Here is a 21938-nt window from a genome sequence, read left to right on the forward strand (position 1 = left end):
GCATCTCATCTCTGGCAGCTCTTTTTCTTGGACAGAATCCCTGATGGTTTTCACAGCCAGATGTTATAGGGACTTCTCTTCCTGGCTCTGGGTACTCTAGGCTGGGACACCTGGTGTAAGGGCAGGACCCCTTGTTTCTCAGTGGGGGACCTCTGCAGTAGATATGCCTCCTGTTTCTTAATTGTCACACTGTGTGTGGGACCTCCCCAGTCCACATCTCCACCCCTCAACCAGTCTTGATGTGGCTTCTTCTTTATATTCTTTGTCATAGGATTTCTGTATAGCTAGTCTTCAGATGGTTGTCAGTGGTGGTACTTCTATAATTTAGTTGTAATTTTGGTCAGGAGGAGGTGATTTCAGAGGTTACCTACTCTGACATCTTGACCAGAAGTCTATTTCTTAATGATTTTTTGATTTATCAGTTTTACAATTCTAGGCTGCTTGGTGCAGCTGAAAGGCTATTTCATTTTCTCCCTATAAATTAATTTTAGAAACTTTATTCTCAAATAATCTCCTATTTTCAAACCTGCTATGGTTGATTGGCTACCTCTTGATATAAAGGAGAGGGAAGGAAAGACATTCCTGATGCTTGTTTCTCAGTGGGGGACCTCTGCAGTAGATATCCCTCCTGTTTCTTAATTGTCACACTGTGTGACAATTAAGGAGGACCTGGCAGTCCAGAGACAGAAACTCATGGACAGGACTCAGGGCTTGAAAGTTAGAAGCTAGTCAACCAGATCCTATGTCCCCATTTCAACACTTCAGAATATGTTCAGAGAGGCAGGGCACATACTGGGAATAACAAGAGTCACAGGTGACAGGAGAGGTAGGTGTTCACACACATAATCTCTGGTCATACTGTTAGCCCTGGCCACACAGGTTACCATTTCTGTCTCATTATTTCACTCTTATTTGCTCATGAAAGGCTGCTTACCTCTCAGAGATACAGTATTTGGCATGACTAAATTCAACTAACAGTATTTTCAAAGTCAACACCCATAGACTGTCTGCCTGACAAGCACAAACCAATGAGACTCACTCCAATCTTGCCATTTCCTCTGTGACAAGCATGCAAGCAGGTGGTCTGAGGCAGGGTCTAGTGATGCCATATCTCTGAGGGTCTGGGATCTCAGCAGTTGCTACTTCCAGCCCCAGGAGGTCTGGGCATAGTAAACCTCTCCCTACTCAGTCCCCTTCCATTCAAAGGCCAGAATGCACAATTCAGGACAAAGAAAGAACTAGGTAAGAAAGAAACCAGGGATAAACCAAATGACTAGATAACCAGTCTCCAGAGAAATTAAATAATCACTCTTTATTCAAAATAAATAAGCCCTCTTACAGGAAAATAGGAAAGTAATGCTTGTCTCCTGGCTTCTGAGATAGAAACCACATTCAGAATATATTCATTTACAAAAAAAGAGATGTAGATTATCAAAACTGAAATTTAGGAACTTCAATATACATTGTTTCTATGAAAAATAAAGACTAAAAGAAATAATTCATGTCAAAGGCCACAAGTTAGAAAACTGATTTTCCTTTTGAGGCTCATTTTAGCAAACCCTCCAATCTTCCTGCTGAAAGGCCATGTCCTAAGGAGGGGCCCTTCCTCCCTCCTGCTCTAACGCTGGCTCCCTGCAGGGCTGCATCACCATGACAAAGAGGACATCAGCCACATTGCTCCCGTTGTCCACAAACTAACTTGGCTCAGCTCTTCTGCAATGGACAGGATGTTTCCTCAGCAGCAGAAGACTCAGAGTACCACGTTTTCCAGTGTTTTCCAGATTCACAGTGTGCTCAGAGGGCTTTTAGGAAAGGTTCAGTCAGCATGCCGGGTGCTTGTTCATGGGACTTGCACTATGAATGTTACAAAGGCTGCTTTCCTGTGCCCTCCATGCTGCTAATGTCCCAATTAAACACATTACAAATACATTAGATCAACAAAGAACTAAGAAGGAACACAAAGTTGTTCAAAACTCCTTACCCCAAATACACAAACACCAAAAAACTCTTCTTATAAATTCAGGTTCATCATCTGAGAGGTTGAAGACTCCAGCGATTCTTCTAGCTCCAGGGCACACTGACTGTATGCTTCCAGATGTTTTCTCCAGACTTCAACTGTAAATGAGGAAGTGGCACAACTATGAATAGGCAGGGGCAGTCAGAACAGTCTCTAGTGGGAAGCGTACTGTTCAGCGGCTCAGTCCCCTAGGTGGGGTCTGGCATGGGTTCAACCCACCATCTCCAATGCACTCCTGAACCCCAGTAGTGAGCATTATCAATCACACCTCAGCATTTGGTGACCTTATCAACCTTCTGCCAAGGATACAGCTTTCCTTGCAGCCACCCCTCTCTCTGGAGGCCATCTGACGAGCAGTCTGAGAACACCTCTCAAACAATGGACAGGACTGAACTGGGCCTTCCACATCTGGTGCTATTGCAGAGTGGCTCTGCTGCTCTCCCAGGCACCTGGGCTCTTTAATCAAAGTCCACAAAGACTTGAAGGATACTTTGCCCAGACTCAGACCCTCCCCAGCACTCACTGTAGTATGGTTCTTCTGTCTTGGGAGAAGCCAGAGGACTGTCTTCTGCTGAGCAGCTGGTGCCCTGTGCAGGTAGACTGGCTGGGGCCTGCGACCCAGGCTCTTCTGCCAGCTCCCTGTGCACATTTTCCAGCATGGTCTTATATGCCTCCCGCGCAGCCATCGTCAGCTCAACCATCTTGTGGAACTGGTCCTTGGACAGAAGTGAGTGCACAGGTAATGTCCCCTGACCACAGAAGATAGGGCTCTCCTGCAAACCACAAGGGCACCCTACATAGGGAAGGCTGACAACTGCCTAAGTTGCCACCCTGAGAGAACAAGGTGTCTACGGCACCGCTGTGGCAGTAGTAATTCCAGAGCTAAACTTGGAATCACACTTCCTTCCATACTATTACAGAAACGGAAGTCCACTGAGGCTGAGTGACTCTGTTGGGCTCTGTCTGTGGACTACACCATCTCTACTATCTCCCTCCCACAAGCAATGCTGATAGGCTGGAGCCTCCTCCCCACTCACCTGGGCTCCATCATAACTGAAGATCCCCACAACGCTGACAGGAACAGCTTTGTTCAAACTGCGCCCCAGAGCTTTGCGGTTGAGAGCAAACACGAAGGGAATGTTCTGTTCACAGGCATAATTGATAATGGTATGCAGGGTGTCATCCAACCCACCTGTCCAAGAATAAGGAAACATGGTAGGAATACTGGTTGGAAGGGCTTTTGCTACAAACAATACTCTCCAGATACCTTCTTTATTCCAGTCAGTGGCCTGTGCCAGATGTTACCAGGAGAAAACACGTCATTGCAGTACAAGTACACTATTCCTCTCAGCCATGTGGAAGAATTCACACAAAAGACCATTCCTTAGTGTAATGAAACATGTCTACACTGAGTCACCAGCTGGCATTACACCTAATAAAGTCTTAGGAATATTTACGAAACGCTCACTAAATGCCAGGCCACTGTTCTAACTTCCTCATGTATTGCTTCCTGTGTCTTCACACAATACTCCACTTACAGATGGGAATTTGTAAGATTCCCTAGAACACATGATAGAGAAATGACTCTACTCATGAAAACTATCACAAGATTACAACAGGCAGGAATCAATTTATCAGGACACACGACAGATTTACAGAGCAACTTCAACATGGTATTAAAACACAACAGAAAATTAAAACAAACAAAAGTCATCTCTGCTCTTGGACAGGATGATCCAAAATTGTAACATACTGATTCTACATCAATCTAAAACTTTGAAACACTATGACTCACTACAAATGGATTTTTAAAAAAATATGGAAAAACACACAAGTAAAAAGAGCATTTTGAAAAAGGAAAATATCAGGCTAGCATCGTCAGACATTAAAAGTGTGCTACAGCCCTGACTGGTGTGTCTCAGTGGGTTGGTGTTGTTCTGCAAATCAAAAAATCACTGGTGTGATTCCCAGTCAGGGCACATGCCTGGGTAGTGGGCCAGGTCCCTGTTTGGGAGCATACGAGAAGCAACCAATCAGTATTGCACATTGATGTTTCCCTCTCTTGACCTCTCTCTCAAAATATAAATGAAAAAAATATTAAAAACAAACAAAAAACAAGTGTGCTATACAGCTACAAGAATGCAAATAAGGGAATGCAGGTGACAGGACAGAGAGTCCAGAAATGACCCAAGTATGCAGATCTTGAGCATATGAGGAAGATCATTTCAAAGCAGTGGAGAAAGGACAATTGGGCCAGCCTCTACAAAGATCTTAGACTGAAATACATGCTACATAAACAAATATGAAAACATGGTGAACAGGGGAAAAAAATCAGAATTAAGGAAAGTTTAATCCCCTGGGAGGAGGAAGGACAAGGACTGATATAAAACCTAGATGTGATAAAAATATAGGAATAAAAAATACTGACATACACATCTACTCCCTGTATGGTCAAAAAAAAAAAAAAAAGGTGAAAAGAAAACAGGCTACTGAAAAACCAGAAAAACACTTATCACTCAACAAAAAGGGTTAACTTCCTTGTTTTTAAAAAATATAGTATCTATGTAAAAAATCAACATCCCAAAAGAAAAATGGGCAAATAATATGAACCAACAGCAGAAAATACCATGCCCTTAAAACTAGTGAAAAGATGCTCAGCCTCCCTCTCAAGTCAGTGGGGCAAGGAGGGGGTGCACTCAGCCTATGGGGGCCATGGTGTCTCTAGAGATGTTAGGCACAGCACTGTTATATATGCACATGGCCTTCCATTCTCCATATGGAACCTACAGAGATGTTCACACAAATAAACAATAGTGTTTAAGTCACTGACAGGTGTGAAGTCTGAAAACAACTGATGTGCCCATCATATGGGACTGTGCAGTCTTTCAAGAGCAACATAATCTGTATGTACCAGTGTAATGAAAGGATGTGGAGACACTGAAACTATAAAACAAGGTACACACGGGTCCAGGAGGCCAGATCACACACACACAGTGTTTACAGATACACATGGACTATCAATAATACATAGAAATCTGGCAACAGTGGCTGCTTCTGAGCAGCTGGAGGAATATGAGGGATTCACCTCTCAAAAGAAAGTAATAAAATAATGGATCCCACCCCTCATATAGTGAGGTGTTTTAACCTAGCATCTAGAAGGACCACAGCATGTGTCACACGCTCCTTCCCTCCGCATGCAGACCTCTTCTATAAGGACATACAACACCTGCATGAAATGAAAAGATTCCCCAATACCTCTTACCCTCTGGGAACTAAATACATGGTTACTGAATTTCCTTTCAAGAGAGGAACTTCCCTAGTGCATATCCTCTGACGCTGTGCAAACTAGAAACTCAATTCTGCAGCTGATGATCTGGGCATTAATTTCTAAGCCCCACATCCTTTAATTTGTCCACCCCTACTCCAGATCTACCAGAAGAATATAAAGAGACAACCCCTGGGGATATAAATGCCAAAGAAAACCACCAGTTCTGGGTAGGCTGGGGAAAGGGGAGGCAGGCAGAGATAGGGTGAAAGATATGAATATAATTACAAGTTACCACCAGAGACTGCCTGAGTCCTCTAAATGACAGCTGAGTCTTCTGTCCTTCCAGGGTTTCTATGCCTCATGTCCAGCTGGGCTGATCACGAATGCAAGTTCAGCAGTGGGCAGAAAAGATCAACCCAGCCAGCTGACTGCTGCTGTCCCTATATAGACCTGGTTGTGCAGTTGGACCTTGGATGACAACAAAAGTTAGGTGTAGAGAGGGCTCCCTATCTGGTCAGAGTGGCTACTGTGCCAGTGCTGCTTGTGGGAACTCTGAGGTTTATGCTGAGACCAACTTCCTTCTGGGAGTTGGTATGTGTCAGGCAGAGGGTGTCCACGTGACCACAATGTGTTTTAAATGCATAACAAATCCTCAAGATGCTTATCAGTAAAATCTGAGCTCAGTTCTCTGGCACAGAGGACTGTTGACTAAATACAAACATGCCCATTTTTTTGTTTGTTTTTTAAACATGTAAATGCACAAAAGAAGGAGAGGTCCTCCTTCAGCCCCAGATGTCCCATTACGACAGGGAAAACTGGACCCTGCCCCAAGCTAAGATGGGCGAGACTGCTAGGCTGGCAACTGAGCACATCTCACTACTGTTCTTGGGCCCCTGGGGGCTGCAGACAAGTAAGGAAATTCCACTGAACTGAAGTTGTCACAGCTGGACAAAGGAGTGCGATGGGAAAAGCAGAGTGAATGTCCAGGCACATACATGGAGGGCTGATGTCTACAGTGATGTTCTGCTCCTGACTACCAGTTTGCCTATTGCAAAGTCCAAGGAGGACATATAATGGACAAGCCAAGGGCCACTAGAGAGAGGTCACATACAGAGGTTCACTGTCAATCACCTCACCAGCATTTCATATCCCACAAAACAGAACCAAACTTATGGCATTAGTAAGACAGCCAAGTGCTTGGACAAACCCACATCTTTAATGAGGGAGCAGGCACAGGAGTTCATCACAGACAGAACCAGGAAATTTAAAATGGGACATAAGGACCTGGGCAGTGCAGCTGAGTGGATTGGGTGCCATCCTGCAAAGCAAAAGGTTACCAGTTAAGTTAGAGGTCAGGGCGCATGTCTGGGTTGCTGGGCAGGTCCTGGGTTGGGAGCGTGCAAGAGGCAACCGACTGATGTTTCTCTCTCTTTCTCCCTCCCTTCCCCTCTCTCTAAAAATAATAAAATCTTTAAAAAAATAAAATAAGGACTTTTGGCCAAGATGGAGGTGTAAGTACATACACTGTGCCTCCTTGCACAACCAAAAGAAGGACAAACAACAAATTTAAAAACAAAATACAACCAGAATTGATAGAAAATTGAACTGTATGGAAGTCTGACAACCAGGGAGTTCAAGAAGAAACATTATCCAGACTGGTAGGAGGAGTGGAGATGGGCAGCCAAGGCGGAGCTGGAGGACCAGGAAGGGCAAAGTGGCAGCTGCCAGACTGGGAGAAGTGGTGGCTGGTGGAGTGGACAGTCCCACATTTGTGTGTGGAAAAAATGGACAGAACAACTGGGGAGCAAGACAGACCACACAACCCAGGGTTCCACTGTGGGGAAATAAAGCCTCAAAACTTCTGACTGAAAAAACATGTGGTGGTTGAGGCAGCAGGAGAAACTCTAGACTCACAGGAGAGTTTGTTGGAGAGACCCACAGGGTCACAGAATGTACACAAATCCATTCAGGAATTAGCACCAGAAGGGCCCAATTTGTGGGTATCAGAGGAAGTGACTGAAAACCAGCTGATAGCTGAGCAAGCAGCATTGTTCCCTCTCTGACCAATCCCCCACATACAGTGCCATAACACACCAACATGGGTTGCCCCTCCTTGGTGAATACCTGAGGCTCTGCCCTTTACTATATAACAGGTGTGCTGAAACAAAAAAATATGGCTGATAAGAAAGAACAGATCAAAGCTCCAGAAAAAATATAACTAAGCAATAAAGAGATAGCCAGCTTACAGATACACAGTTCAAAACACTGGTTATCAGGATGCTCACAAAAATGGTTGAGTATGGTTGCAAAATAGAGGAAAAAGTGAAGGCTATGAAAAGTGAAATAAAGGAAAATGTACAGGGAACCAACAGTGGTGGGAAGAAAACTGGGACTCAAATGAACAGTTTGGGCCAGATGGAAGAAATAACCATTCAATCAGAACAAAAATGAAGAAACAAGAATACAAAAAAATGAGGAGAGGCTGAGGAACCTCCAGAACAACTTTGAATGTTCCAACATCTGAATCACAGGAGTGCCAGAAGGAGAAGAGAAAAAGCAAGAAATTGAAAACTTATTTGAAAACATAATGAAGAACTTCCCCAATGCGGCAAAGGAAATAGACTTCCAGGAAGTCCAGGAAGCTCAGAGAGTCTCAAAGAAGTTGGACCCAAGGAAGCATACACCAAGGCACATCACAGTTACATCACCCAAGATTAAAGAGAAGGAGAGAATCTTAAAAGCAGCAAGAGAAAAGGAGACAGTTACCTACAGAGGAGTTCCCATTAAAACTACCAGCTGATTTCTCAAAAGAAACCCTGCAGGCAAGAAGGGGCTGGAAAGAAGTATTCAAAGTAATGAAAGGCAAGAACCTAAATCCAAGATTATTCTATCCAGCAAAGCTCTCATTTGGAATGGAAGGGTAGATGAAGTGCTTTCCAAATAAGGTCAAATTAAAGGAGTGCATCATCACCAAGCCCTTATTACATGAAATGTTAAAGGGGCTTATCTAAGGAAAAGAGGAAGAACAAAAATATGAACAGTAAAAGGATAACAAATACAACTATCAACAACTGAACCTTAAAAAAAAAAAAAGGAAAACAAAGACAAACTAAGCAAACAACTAGAACAGGAACAGAATCACAGAAATGGAGATACAGGGAGGGTTATCAGAGGTGAAGGGGAAATGGGGGAAAAAGTACAAGAATAAGTAGCATAAATGGTAGGTACAAAATACACAAGGGGAGGTTATAAATAGTATAGGAAAGGTAGAAGCCAAAAAACTTATATGTATGACCCATGGACATGAACTAAGGTGGGGGAAATGTGGGTGGGAGAGGGTATGCAGGGTGGAGGGGAATAAAGGGGGGGGATGGGACAACTCTAATAGCATAACCAATAAAATATATTTTAAAAAAACAACTAGAACAGGAACAATAGCACAAGAATGGAGATCACATGATGGGTATGGGGAAAAAGGTAAAGGAAATAAGTAGCATAAATAGTAGGTACAAAATAGACAGGGGAAGGTTAAGAATAGTATGGGAAAGGTAGAAGCCCAAGAACTCATATGTACAACCCATAGACATGAACTAAAGGGGTAGGGGGGAAGGTGGGTGGGAGGGGAGGTGCAGGGTAGAGGGAAACAAAGCGGGGAAAAATGGAACAACTGTAATAGCATAATCAATAAAATATATTTAAAAAAACAAAACGAAATGGACAGAAGTTCACTGCCTGGCTGCCAGTCACAAAACCTCTGTGGTGTAAGTGACATTGGCCCTCTCTTGCTCCAATGCAAACCAATGCCACGCCCAGCAAGCCGTATAATGGAACACATACTTTCTTGCTACCAGAGGCCTGCAGGGCCTGGCTAGAACTATGCCATGAAGACTATAGGGGCTTGGCTGCCTCACGGAGTGAGGCATGTGGTAGGCACATAAACACCAGAAGCAAATTACTCAACTAAAAGGAAACACTGCCCATGCCTCACTGCTGACTGAGGCATAGTAAGCAACGTACCGGGGTCAACAAGGCACCATTACCTTTCGACTGTATTTTCTCACAGTTGGGAGAGATGATGACACACTTCAGCTTTCTGAGCTTCAGATGTTTGAGCACCTCCCTCAGCCCCAGCACCAGCCGGCGTTTGGTCTTGGCTTTGACGGGATCTTTCTGGTACATACGGTCTTGGAAACGGACCAGCTCTTTCAGCAGATCCGTAACACAGGCATCCACCTCTTTACTGAGCACCTGGCTGCAATAACTAAAAGCAACGTTAGATGACATCAGCTTTCTGCTGACTGTGACACTGCAGGTTGCTCACATCCCACCTCAAGAGAAATGCAGATGACACAGCCCCACTCAGGAAATCATACTTTGACGAGCAATACTAATCAAAAGTTGGGTTCCTGACTTGATTTAATAAAAGGCAAGGACTTTAGCACCCTCCTACACTGCCACCTACAAGGGATAGAAGCTCTACACCCCCTCCTCTACCATGACTTGCCAAGTGTGCCCCTATTGTGGCCATTCCCTGTGCACCTCTCTTCCCAAAAACACCTGGAGACTCTGCCCTGGAAGAAAAGTGTGGTGTGGGGAAGAGCTCCCTAAGAAATTATATGGAGAAATTAAATCATGAAAGGGAACCCAAATGTCATGTACTGTCACTTACCAGTCATTCCCAACCGGAAACCTGGATTTATAGGCACCTCTGCCATCACATCAGTAGGATGACAGACCTCATAGAAGCAGATTCAGTAGCCCTGACCAGTGGTATGACTAAGTACCTGGCCACTTTTAACGGAAGGATAAAAACATGGGCCCAGCTCTCCGCTTTCCAGTCTGTGCACATCGGGGTGAGACAACTCTCATACCTAAGGCCAGAGCAAGAATAGCACCCCCTCCCATCCCCTAAGAGCTCACTCACTCCCTGAATCTCCGGCTGTGGATCTTGGGGCAGCTGGCACCTTCAGGGACCAAGTAGCAGGTTGCTGCCTCCTTATCGATCTCAGTTTCCAGTGGCTCTTCTGAGCTGCTCTCTACCGCAGGAGTGGAGCACAATGACACTTCTGTTTTCCCTGGACCTTCACAGGAAAAAAGTCATGGCCCACGGCGTCTCGCACAGCACTGTCACCAGAGCAGCCAGATGCAACCCATACCCTCCTCATTCAAACACAGCTGCTGAGCACCACAGTTGGCAGCAGAGTGATGGGAATGACTTTGGAACAACAGAAGAACCTGGCAACTTTCTGTTCTGCCTGGAAGTGTCTTCCTAAACCCAGTTATTTACTTTTACTGTGGCAAAATATTTATAAAACTTACCATTTTAACTATTTTTAAGTATGTGGTCCAGTAAATTAAATTTATATTGTAATTTTTTAATTTAATCTGAAGTACCTATCAGGAAGTGTTAAAAACAGGATGTGTTCTGAATTTTTTGCACTTATATGCTTGAGACTATTCTTCTATCAAATAATCCTTAAATAAGAGCTAAACTATAATATCTAATTTATAAGAGCCCCCTCAAGGGGTGTGTTTAAACACATCAGACAGGATTCAGTAATTGCTACAGTCCACAAATGTTTCCTTCTAGAGATTTCCAGAGTGCAAGTGAGGTATTAGCTCACCAGAGAAGGAATTCAGGAGCACACACACTAACCAGGATGGCAGACACAATAAAGACTATGTCTTTCGAGATGACCTCTCCCCACTGTAGGTGGAACTGGTAACACACCTGAAAGCCACTGGCAGGAGCCTCTGAGGCTGGACAGCATGGACCCAAGCTTGCAGTCCACCCAGGGAAATGCCAGTAGGAGGGAGCGCCCATACCCTCCACACACCTCAGTGATTCTGCATCTAATGGCACCATGGCACGTTTGTACAACTAGACTCTGTGCAGCAATGACAATTGGGAATTGCCCCTATGGGCCACAGTCATACTGCTGGCCAGGGGGCACCCACTGCAAGATGCCCTGGGAAGGAAGCCCAAAGGCCCAATAGTGCAGCTGTGGTTGAGGCCAGGCCTTGGGCTGAGACACCAGGAACAGTAGGGCTGCTCTGTTCCTCAAGTTAGTGCTGTGTTCACTTTGTGAAGTCTTCAAGCTATATCCTTAGGATTTGTGCACTTTCCTGAGTGTATCATTCAACAAAAAGTTTACTAAACACTTTCTTTTTAAGATACTGTATTTGCACTCATAGGAAGCAGCTTTGCAATTAGTGGGGTAAGTTCTCAAAGCTGCTTCAAGTTGCAAGGACCATCTAATGCCATACAGATGAAACTCAGGGGCCTCATCCCCTGTCCCTCACAAGCCCACTGTCCATGTGGACATCCTCTTACTGTCAAGTTTGAGTCTAAAAAGGTCTGCATTCTCAGGGTTCAACGCTGTTTTGCTTCTACCACAAAGTAGCCAGAGGCTGGCAGAATTCTGGGTGGTTTGCTGCACACAGTTGCCCCACTGAAGGATTCTTTAAGACGCAACCAAAAGAACTAAGTAACTAAAGGCTCACCCTGTTCGAGAGCCAGGTCATCACCACCACTCTCTACATCTTGCATATCATCAACTGCTGGGCTCACAGCATTTTCTTGGAGACGCTGCAGCTTTCTCTCCTCCCGTTCTTTCAAAATAATCTTTAAAATTGAATAAATGATTAAAATACCTAAATACCTATACTTACAAATAAGGTCTTCTGCAAAATAAACCACTCAAGGTTGGCTTACTGGCAGTGTGCCCATCTATGCCTTCACAGTGGCAACATGACCGCCCCCCCACCCCATCCTGGGGGGCTGGCTCAGGAGCAGCATATCCCTCACTCAGGTGCACTGAGCAGGATACATGCAGCCTGGGTTCTGATGCAACAGTACAGCTTGACAGTCACCTGACCCCAGAAAAGACACTTGTTCCCCATCTGAGACTGACCACACTCCACAGGCGTGCAACAGCCCTGATAGAGTATCTACCAGGAAGTGTCCAATGGTCATTGAATCTGAACAGCAGGCAGATCCCTCAAGTAGGATGAGGGTATCAAGTGAATAAGGAAAATATAACTCCTTCCATTTTTTGTTTTCTGTTCACGTCAATGCAAAGTATTTTTAAAAATGGCTCCCTTCCCAAGCTAGTAGCTGAGGCCACCCACTATGTCACTAGATGAGTAAGGGATCATTTCTCAGAGAATCACTAACACATCCTCTAGAAAATGAAAAACTAAAACCTGAGCTGAAAGAAGTAATTCTGTAGGTTTTCTAGTGCCCAGTTTGAAATGCAGCACCACTCACCTTCTTCAATGAGGTAGGCTTCTTGGCCTTGGGGACCTCCCTCTGCTTCCCCTTCTTCATCAGAGGAGCACTGGAGTCCAAGGGGTTGTGTGGGGTATTCATCTGGCTAAAGCGATGGCCCTTCTTCCCTGATGTGGCCTCTTTAGAGAGAACGGGAACTGCCCCCACTGCAAAAAGTGAGGACACATGCCTCAGGAAGGGCTCCCTGCAGGAATCAGGGGCTACTCATGCTATCCCACCAGTCCCCACAACCCTACGCATCCTCATCAAACTGTCCCTGAGACATTCTTCTAAATGGCAATGGTTGTCATGTAACTTAAGTGTTTTTTCGTAGGAATCCAAAAAAAATCATCAACTAATTCAGGAAGAACCATTTTCCTATCCCTATAATGAAACCTGCTGTTTCTCAGTAAAGTCTACTAATGTGTGAACTTATTTTTTGACTGAGGACATTTCTGGTAGTTTGGATTTACAATGATCCTTTTGAGTAAGTCTCTCTCCACCACTCTCAGTTGATACTACCTTTGCAGAAGTCAGCTACTGGTTACCATATACATAATTTTTATTTTGTAATGTTTTAAGAGTCTTATAACATTTCTAGTTGATTGTTTTGCATTTTTTCACAAATAAATCTATTTTCCCAAATCCCCTCGTGTGCTGTAGGTGAAAATCCCTCCAATGTGATTATGATCACTACTCAATAGTTCCACTGCATTCTCTGGTTCTGCTCTACTTTCTACACCTTACTCTTCCTCCCAGGAAACAGTTCATTTGTGTATACTCCCCCCTACTTTTAATTAGAAAATTTCCAACATACACCAAAGAAAAGAGAACAGTGTAACAGCAAAAACTATGTCCAGCTTCAACCATCAATATTTTTCCAAATGTATTTACCCAAACTTCTTAAGTGTGGAATTTAGGTTATTAGTATGTTGTTAATCAGGTGTATCCATTAACTCTCTCCTGTGTGAATCCCTGCCACAGTGCAGAATGTGTCTACTATGCCCCTGCTCCGGTGCCATTTCTAGCCTTGGCTATGGCACAGAAATTGGCTACGTGTGGAAATGTGCTCTTACCATTATGTTTAGAATGTACATGTAACTGGCTTGGCTCTTGACATCAGCTGTTCTTGGAAAACAACACCGTAACAACCCTGCCTACATCTGCTTCTTCTCCCCATCTTTAATGCCAACTGTGAGTTCAGGACCTCAACTAGGCTCCTGCAGTATCTGCTACCCAAGCCCACCAGCACTGGTCACTCCTGTCTGCAACCCTGCACCCTACTGCCCTGTGACTCTCCATTCTGCTAACAGTAGGCCTGGGGAAGAAGGGTCTCCAGAGGAAAAATCCCAATAAAGGCTCTGGACTAAACCTTCCCCTCCATTTTGCCCTCTGCCTCCTGCCCACCCTGGTACTTCCCCATGTGGCCCTGCACACCATGCCTCCTGTCTCCAGGACTTGAGAGCATAATAAACTTTGTTTTTTCTTGAATTTCTCCTATGTCTCCTCTTATAGCCACACCTGACTGATCACATCATCAAAAAAAAAAAATACTTAACAAGGTCCTGGCAGAGTTGCTCAGTCAGCTGGAGCACTGTCCCATGCACCAAAAGGTCATGGGTTCAATCCCCAGTCGGTTGGGGCATGTACTGGAGGCAACTGATAGATATTTCTCTCTCATTTCAATGTCTCCCCACAACACCAAAAAAAAACACCCAATAAACATATCTTTGGTGAGGATTAAATACAACAAAAAACTTAACAAGCCCAAAGCTAACTGTCAAGGAAAAGCTGACTTGCCCATGGGAACAGGAATAAGGTGAAGATAGTAGAACAGAACCAGAGAATGCAATGGAAGTATCAAGTAGTGACCATAATCACATTGACTGGAGGGAGTGTTACCTACTGCACATGATGGAAACTGGGAAAATATACTTATGTGTGAAAAATGCAAGAGAATCAACAAGAAAAGTACCAGTTTCTTATAAGGGCCTTATAAGACAGTTAGAAGATATGCGTATGGTAACCAACAGCCGACTTCTGCAAAGGTGGTGTCAACAAAGTGGTGGCAAGAGACTTTTCAAAAGGGTCATCGTAAATACAAACTACCAGAAATGTCCTCAAACAATGAGATCACACATTAATAGTCTTTACTGAGAAAGAGTAGACTTTGTTATAGGGATAAAAAGATGGTTCAACTTTCACCAAAGCACCTGGATTGGTCTGAAAACATTCATACACAATAACAGCACTATAGACCTTTACCAAACAGAAGATGAGTTGAGAAAAGCAATTTGAAGAAAGACTATCTAGGAGGACAGTGGTCCCAAGCTTTGGTATAAAGTAGTCCCCTGAAAATAGCAGTTTTGCTTCCTGCAGTTTCAGTTACCTGTGATCAACCACAGTGCAAAAAATGTTAGATGGAAAATTCCCGAAATAAACAATTTGTAAGTTTTAAATTGTACGCCATCCTGAGCAGTGTGATGAAATCTTGCACTGTCCTGCCTGGGACATGAATCAATCCTTGGTCTAGCATATCCATACTATACGTACTACCCACCCGTTAGTCACTTAGTCACTTAGTCTCGGATCAGCGATGGCAGCACTGTAGTGTTTGTTCTCAAGCAGTCCTTATTTTACTCAATGGCCCCAAAGCACAAGAGTAGTTTAAAATTGTCATCCGTATGCATTATATAGGAAAAAAACAGAGTATACACAGTGTTTGGTGCTATGGTTTCTGTGGTTTCAGGTATCTACTATAGGGAAGGGAGTCCTGGAATGTATCCCTCATAGATAAAGGAGGACTACTATATATAAGAATTACTCAGACATGTAATACATGAAACTGTAGATCCTGATATAAATAAAATTACCAAAATCGCTTAGACAATGAAGAAAACTCAAATATAGACTGAACAGAATATGCAAACAAGAAATAATCATTAATATTATTAGATGAGAGGATGGTCGGGTGGTTTAGTTAAAAATAAAACTATCAGAGATCCTAACTAGGGTATTCACAGGTAAAATACATGTCTATGAGTTGCTTTAAAATACTTCAGGAGAAAAAAGCTTCTTAACCATTTCCTCGATTACCTACTTTTTCTTTTAAAAATAAATTAGGAAACTGCCCCAGAAAGAGGAAATATACTTAAAAGACTATGGTGGTAAATGTGCATATTTCTTTCCCTGACATGTTGCAATTATAACTGTCTTGGCGCTATCAGAAGACATTTCAGAGGGGAAAATGACATTATAAGAGCCAAGTCAACACTGTTATGAGCTGTATCCCATGGACTGAGAGGTAATTCACTTCTATGAGATGCAGCTTTGGAATGTACACAGCACTTATGTATCATATTTCTAGGTAAACAGTATCATCATATCTGCTTCTTAAAACCATATTTAAATAACTTTTTGAAATGTGGTAAAATACATGTAACATACAATCTACTATTTTAACTGTTTTTAAGTGCATAATTCAGTGGCATCAATTGTGTTCATAATGTTGTACAACCATTACCACTATCCATTTCCAAAACTTTTTCATTCCCAAACTGAAAATCTGTCCTCCTTAAACAATAATTCTCTATTCACCCTCCCCTCAATCCCTGCTAGCCTCTACTCTACTACTGTCTATTAATTTGCCTCTTCTAGAAATTTCACGTAATGGAATCATACAATATGTTTCCTTTTGTGACTGGCTTACTTCACTTAGCATTATGTTTTCAACTTTACCCGTGTTGTAGCAGGTGTCAGAATGTCCTTCCCTTTCAAGGCTGAATAATATTCCATTGTGTGCATAAATCACATTTTGTTTATCCAATCAGATACACATTTGGGGTATTTCCACCTTTTGGCTATTATAAATAATACTGCTATGAACACTGGTATACAAGTGTCTCAGTCTCTATTTTTAATTATTTTGGATAAACAAGAGTGGAATTACTTAGTCCCATGGCAATTCTATATTTACCATTCTGAAGAACCACCAGACTGTTTTCCAAAGTAGATGCATCATTTTACATTTCTACCGGCAGTGTATAAGAGTTCCAATTTCCCAATGCCTTGCCACCGCCGGTCATTTTTGTGCATTTGCTTATAGCTAGCTACCAAAGTATGAAGAACTACCTCACAAGGTTCTGACTTGTATTTCTCTAACGGTTAATGATAATCTTTTCATGTGCTACTGGCCATTTGTATTTCTTCTTGAGGAAAAATGTCTTTTCCAGTGTTTTTGCCCACTTTTTGAGTTATAGTTCTTATACTTTGTTGTTGAGTTATAGTTCTTATACATTAGATATAGATATTAAACCCTTAGCAGATACAACTTTCTAATATTTTCTCCCATTCTGTAACTTGTCTTTTCATGTTCTTGAGAATGTCCTTTGGTACACAAATATCTTTAATTTTGGTGCCCTATCTAAAAATTCATTATCTAATTCAAGTTCATAAAAATTTACCTCCGCCTTCTTCTAAGAGTTTTATGGTTTTAGCTCTTATAATTAGGTCATTGATTCATTCTGAGTTCATTTTTGTTTATGGGGTAAGGCAGGCGTGCAACTTTATTCTTTAGCATTTGGAAGTCCAGTGGTCCTAGAACCAATTTTTAAGAGACTGTTCTTTATTCTTTTAATGAACTCAGCACCCTTGTCAAAAATCCAGTGGCCATACATATGTGAGTTTATTTCTAGACTATCATTTCTATTCCATTGGTCTGTGTCTATCCTTATTCCAGTACCATACTGTTTTGATTATAAATAACTTTGGATTACAAAAGAAAAATCACCAAAGAGTGTACCTGAAAAAGATTTACAATCATTTAAGATTAAAACCTCTTTTACCTGAAAACACCACTGCTTTGGAGGCCTGCTTTGGACTCTGGGAGTGCTGCTTCTTTTCCAGTGCTGTCAGCATCCCCCCCAAGTCCAACTGCACTGGAATTTGGCTCTTCTTTCCACCACTTTTAAAATTATTCTAAAAAGTTCAAAAATCAAAAGTTTATAATATTTTACAAACTGTGCTTTTGTTTTATGACAAACAAGTCATATAATTAAAGATAAAATAGATTTAGAGACTATAAAAATCTTAAAAATTAATGTAATTAAAAAGAGAAAAACCCAATCAATCGTACATTATCTGCCAATATTTCTACCGTGGTTATTGATTTCCTCCCTCTTCTTTCACAACACTGGGTTTACATCAAACCACCTATAATTATGTATACATCTCCACTAGGAGTAGTAGTGCACATCTACAGACAAGAAACCAACACCTGTATAAAGTCTTTGGCTACAAAAGTTTGTCGTATGTGAGGCTAATTGGTCAGTATTATTGCCTCATTGGCCCTATTCATATTCTAATTGTCCAAGTGAGCCAAACAAATGCCACGAAATCATGGAGAGACAGCCAAAAATTAACACAAGTCCAAATCACATCCAGCAGTTGAGGGCTAAATTTAGACACAAAGTTTGATATACTCTAAACAAACAGTACTTCTGACATAGTTGTGAACATAGTTATGAGACAGTATAAAAGGCTGTACAGGCAGGTTGCCTCATTGCTTTAGCACCTTCTCTCCTGTCTACTGTTCGTCCCTGACACCAAAACCCACTGGCTGAGGACTGCAGCACAGGTGGGCTACAGTGTCCAAATTATAACATAGTAGCACAAAGTTAATTCACACAAGGGTTTAGCATTTTACTTTTCACAAGTGTGAAAATAATCACATTACTCTGACAGGAAAAACTTACAATGAACATTCCAAAAAGTATACAAGTTCCCCATTTAGATAATAACCATAAGTTCATTCCTGAATCCACAGCAGGACAATCCACAGCAGGTACAAGGACAATCTTCTCTTCAGGTTGTTCTGACTACTTAAGAGTGAAATTTAGGTGGCTCTTGTTATTTCCCTCTGTCAGACATTACTGCCTCACAAAGGAATTCTTGTTTCCTCAATAAACTGAATTGTTATTTTTTCCTTTGAATCAAAGCTTCATAGGCAATATGTATTCCACTCCTTTCTAATAATAGCAATGCTTGGTATCAACAGTCTTATTACAAAAGTGACAAAGTGTTTTAGTTTAAAAGCAATTCTGCTTCAACATACTGAATGTCCTCCTGCAATGAAGGAATAAATCAAAACAAAACCACAGTTTTCCACACACAAAGAAGTGTGGAGAGCAGTCTTTCCTCAAGAGTTCAGTTTAGCAGGAAAAGTTAAGCCTAAAGCAATTGTGGTTTCACTCTAAAATTTACCTGTGGCTGCTGTTTAGATTGAAATTTCGGTGCCTCTACTCTGTCTCTTCTTTCAGATGCAACTGCCAGATTGGGAAATTCCTCAGCATCCTAAGTAAACCACACACCCTTTAGCACTTCATAAATCATGAGACTCAAATATGCCCAAGTGAAGCCTTCTCCTTGTTCATATTTTCTACAATAAGCTCCCACAGAAGTATTCCAAGGAGATATAAAACAGACTCAAAAATTATAACCTAAGGGCTTCAGCTTAATTTTACTATTAGAACCAATTTAAAGACCACAGTTCCAATCTCCCTCTCCAGAAAGCAAGAGCAGGGGCCCCAAGGGTTAAACAGAGCTGCCCCTAATGACCATGGCATGAGAATGTTCAAGCACCCTTCCTTCTATTAGGCTTTGCATCAGGAAACCCACCAATCCAGACCCAGAGGGTGTAAGTGTCCTGTCACGTGTGCTGATCCCAGGCTAAAAAAATAGAAAGAGGGGTAAAGGGTCTCTAAACAGTGTTTATATCATTTTAAAATGTCTTATATGCTTCTGTCAAAATTTTAGGTGCCTTGGAGAAGTTATGTGAGAAATAGAGACAAAAATATGAACTCTTTACTGGCCCAAACCATAATGCTCTGCCATGGTCATAGGTCTGCAAACACAGCACTAATCTCAAGGAAATGTTCCAAACTCACAGGTTTGTGAGAAAGCCTTGGCTTAGGCAAGCCAGGCATTTGGGCAACACCACTGACCTTTCTGTGGTCACCAGGAGCCAGGCTGCTGAGACTAGTACTGTAGACCTGTGAAAACCATGGTCAGAGCCAAGGACAGGGCCATTCTTGGAGTAGCCATGACAATTTAAAGAGCACTTTTGTATATCCATGTCATTCTTGTGACCAGGGCCCACAATGGCTCTCTGGTATTCTAAATTTCTCTTTCTAGTGAAGCACATTATAATAAGATTTCTGGATAGAAAAGGAAGCCCTGCAAAAGCCAGCATGTCAAAGCAAAGATTAAAAAAAAATAGGTAAAGAAGAGGCTTAGGGGTAAATAGTAATACTATGGTAAAGAAACTATTCGATTTTAATATATGTAGCTTTGTCTCTAGATCAGAGGTATCAAACTCATTTTCACCGGGGGCCACATCAGCCTCCAGGTTGCCTTCAAAGGGCCAAATGTAATTTCAACTCCTTAACAGTTAAGGAGCAGTTATATTTATACAGTCCTAAAATTACTTTGGCCCTTTGAAGGCAACTGTGAGGCTGATGTGGCCCTTGGTGAAAATGAGTCTGACACCCCTGGTCTAGATCAAATTCATTCATTCACTCCAACATTTGTTGAGTGCCTGCTATGAGATAGGTACTGTGTTGGGACCTAAAAATGAAGATGTGAGGACAACAGATAATGGCTATCTTCTGTAGCACTAGGAGAATGATGATTGAAGAAAAGGTTGAAGATCTTCTCTTAGAAAATCAGTATGAACACACATTTCTATTAAGACAGAACCATATATTATACCACACAAGGGAAGAAATAAATATATACTTCAATCCTTGGTGGCTCTTGAACTGTCAGGACTTCATATTTTGATTTAGACTTTTCTTTCTTTTTCTTATTCTTTCTTGAGGCTTCATTTTGCTCAGGATCACCACCTTGTGTTGCTTTGGACTAGAACAAAACAAAACCATGGGTTTTTGGGACATTCAACAGAATGTTTAATTCCATGTATGAGAACAAAATCAAGATATCAAGTTGTTGCCCTGGCAGGTGTGGCTCAGTGAATTGAGTGCCGGCCTGCAAACCAGGGAGTCTCTGGTTCAATTCCCAGTCAGGACACATGCCTCTGTTGTGGGTCAGGTCCCTAGTGGGGGGGCACAATGTGTGGGATACAACCACACATTAATGTTTCTCTCCTCTCCTCTCACTCCCTTCCCCTCTCTCTAAAAATAAACAAATACAATTTAAAAAAAGATATCAAGTTGTATAACTATATGGAGATTTTAGTAAGAGTTTGCCTCCTTATTCTCTATTTTCCAAAGAGCCAGCATTCAGGAGAATAATTGTGAAGAAAAAAAAAATCGATGAAAACAGTTGTTGCATTCATTATTTTGAAACTGGTAGATGTAGACATAAGCTGGTTTTCACCCTAAGGAGACCATGTTAATAACTGTACTAATTCTGACCTAAAGTCTTTTTATTAATCCAGGCATGCCATTTCAATTGCCAGGACCCAGTGGTTCCTAAAACTGATTGCACATAAGAACCACCTGTACAGCCTTCAAATTAGAATGTCTGGGCCTAACCTAGACATCTTGAATCTGACTTCACCCCTTCCCACAGACCCTGACCTTTCCTTAGTCAGGTCCAACACAACGGCCTCAGGGCCTTCACACACTCACACTTGGATCAAGGCTAAAACTACACCCTCATTTCAGCTCAGAGTCATCCCATTCCTATTTGGCCTCTCCCTCTACATTCTCCTTGGAGCACTAATTGCTTCCTGACAGCTTCTGCACCCCTCTGCACAGTGCTAGTCCTTCTGCATCAGAATGGGGCCCGAAGAGGATGCCGTTTTATGTTTGGGGCCCTGCTTTATTCCCCATGGGAACTCACCTTCCCAGCTAAAAGCCTCAGTGGCCATTAAAACGAGTGTTTCTCTATTGACCAGGAGAAGCTGTCCACAGTACTTTGTTAAGTGGTAAGGCAACTTTTAATGTATATACAATGACCACATTTTTGTTAAGGAAAAAAAAAACCCTCTTTGTTTATGTTTTCAGAAGCCTGAGGTAGAATACATACCAGGTTGTTAATACAGGCTTCCCTGTGGGCACCAAAGGGCTGTGGGAAAGATGACCTTTTCCATAATTAGATCCTTGTAGCACAATATTTATTCTTTTGGTAATAAAAATTTACAACACCGAAAGTTTCAAAGGGGAAAGTCATTAAGACCCGTATCATCCCTGCTATGTACAATATAAAGCAATCTAGGTTCAAAGATTAGAGGAGATCTCCATTTTATCACCTTTTTAAAATGATTCTTAGGAAATAAAAAATCCGTTAATTCAGTGTTAACTGCCTATAAAGAAAACCACTTTGGAGAGTGACTTGATTGCTGCAGCAAGAGAGCCCTTTGC

The 21938-nt window shown here is 42.1% G+C and overlaps 1 protein-coding gene across 12 annotated transcripts in view; it reads right to left on the minus strand.

Moving 5' to 3' along the window:
• Positions 1–1287: 1287 nt before the first annotated feature.
• SECISBP2 (SECIS binding protein 2) overlaps positions 1288–21938 on the minus strand; it is a 39753-nt gene continuing 19102 nt past the window's right edge. For 4 of the 12 annotated variants that reach the window (XM_036021453.1, XM_036021451.1, XM_036021456.1 and 1 more), the window contains 10 exons: positions 20350–20472; positions 18817–18906; positions 17400–17532; positions 12556–12722; positions 11790–11910; positions 10210–10366; positions 9326–9546; positions 3055–3209; positions 2541–2766; positions 1288–2115 (listed from right to left, as the gene is read on the minus strand). In XM_036021453.1, the coding sequence (XP_035877346.1) occupies positions 2012–2115; positions 2541–2766; positions 3055–3209; positions 9326–9546; positions 10210–10366; positions 11790–11910; positions 12556–12722; positions 17400–17532; positions 18817–18906; positions 20350–20472 (1497 nt within the window). In that variant the 3' untranslated portion in view covers positions 1288–2011. The remainder of the gene's footprint in view (positions 2116–2540; positions 2767–3054; positions 3210–9325; positions 9547–10209; positions 10367–11789; positions 11911–12555; positions 12723–17399; positions 17533–18816; positions 18907–20349; positions 20473–21938) is intronic. The other 8 variants (XM_028531473.2, XM_036021452.1, XM_028531475.2 and 5 more) reach the window with 5 other exon arrangements.

This window comes from Phyllostomus discolor, chromosome 3 (genome assembly GCF_004126475.2).
Source record: "Phyllostomus discolor isolate MPI-MPIP mPhyDis1 chromosome 3, mPhyDis1.pri.v3, whole genome shotgun sequence".
In the NCBI taxonomy this organism is placed as follows: Eukaryota; Metazoa; Chordata; class Mammalia; order Chiroptera; family Phyllostomidae; genus Phyllostomus; species Phyllostomus discolor.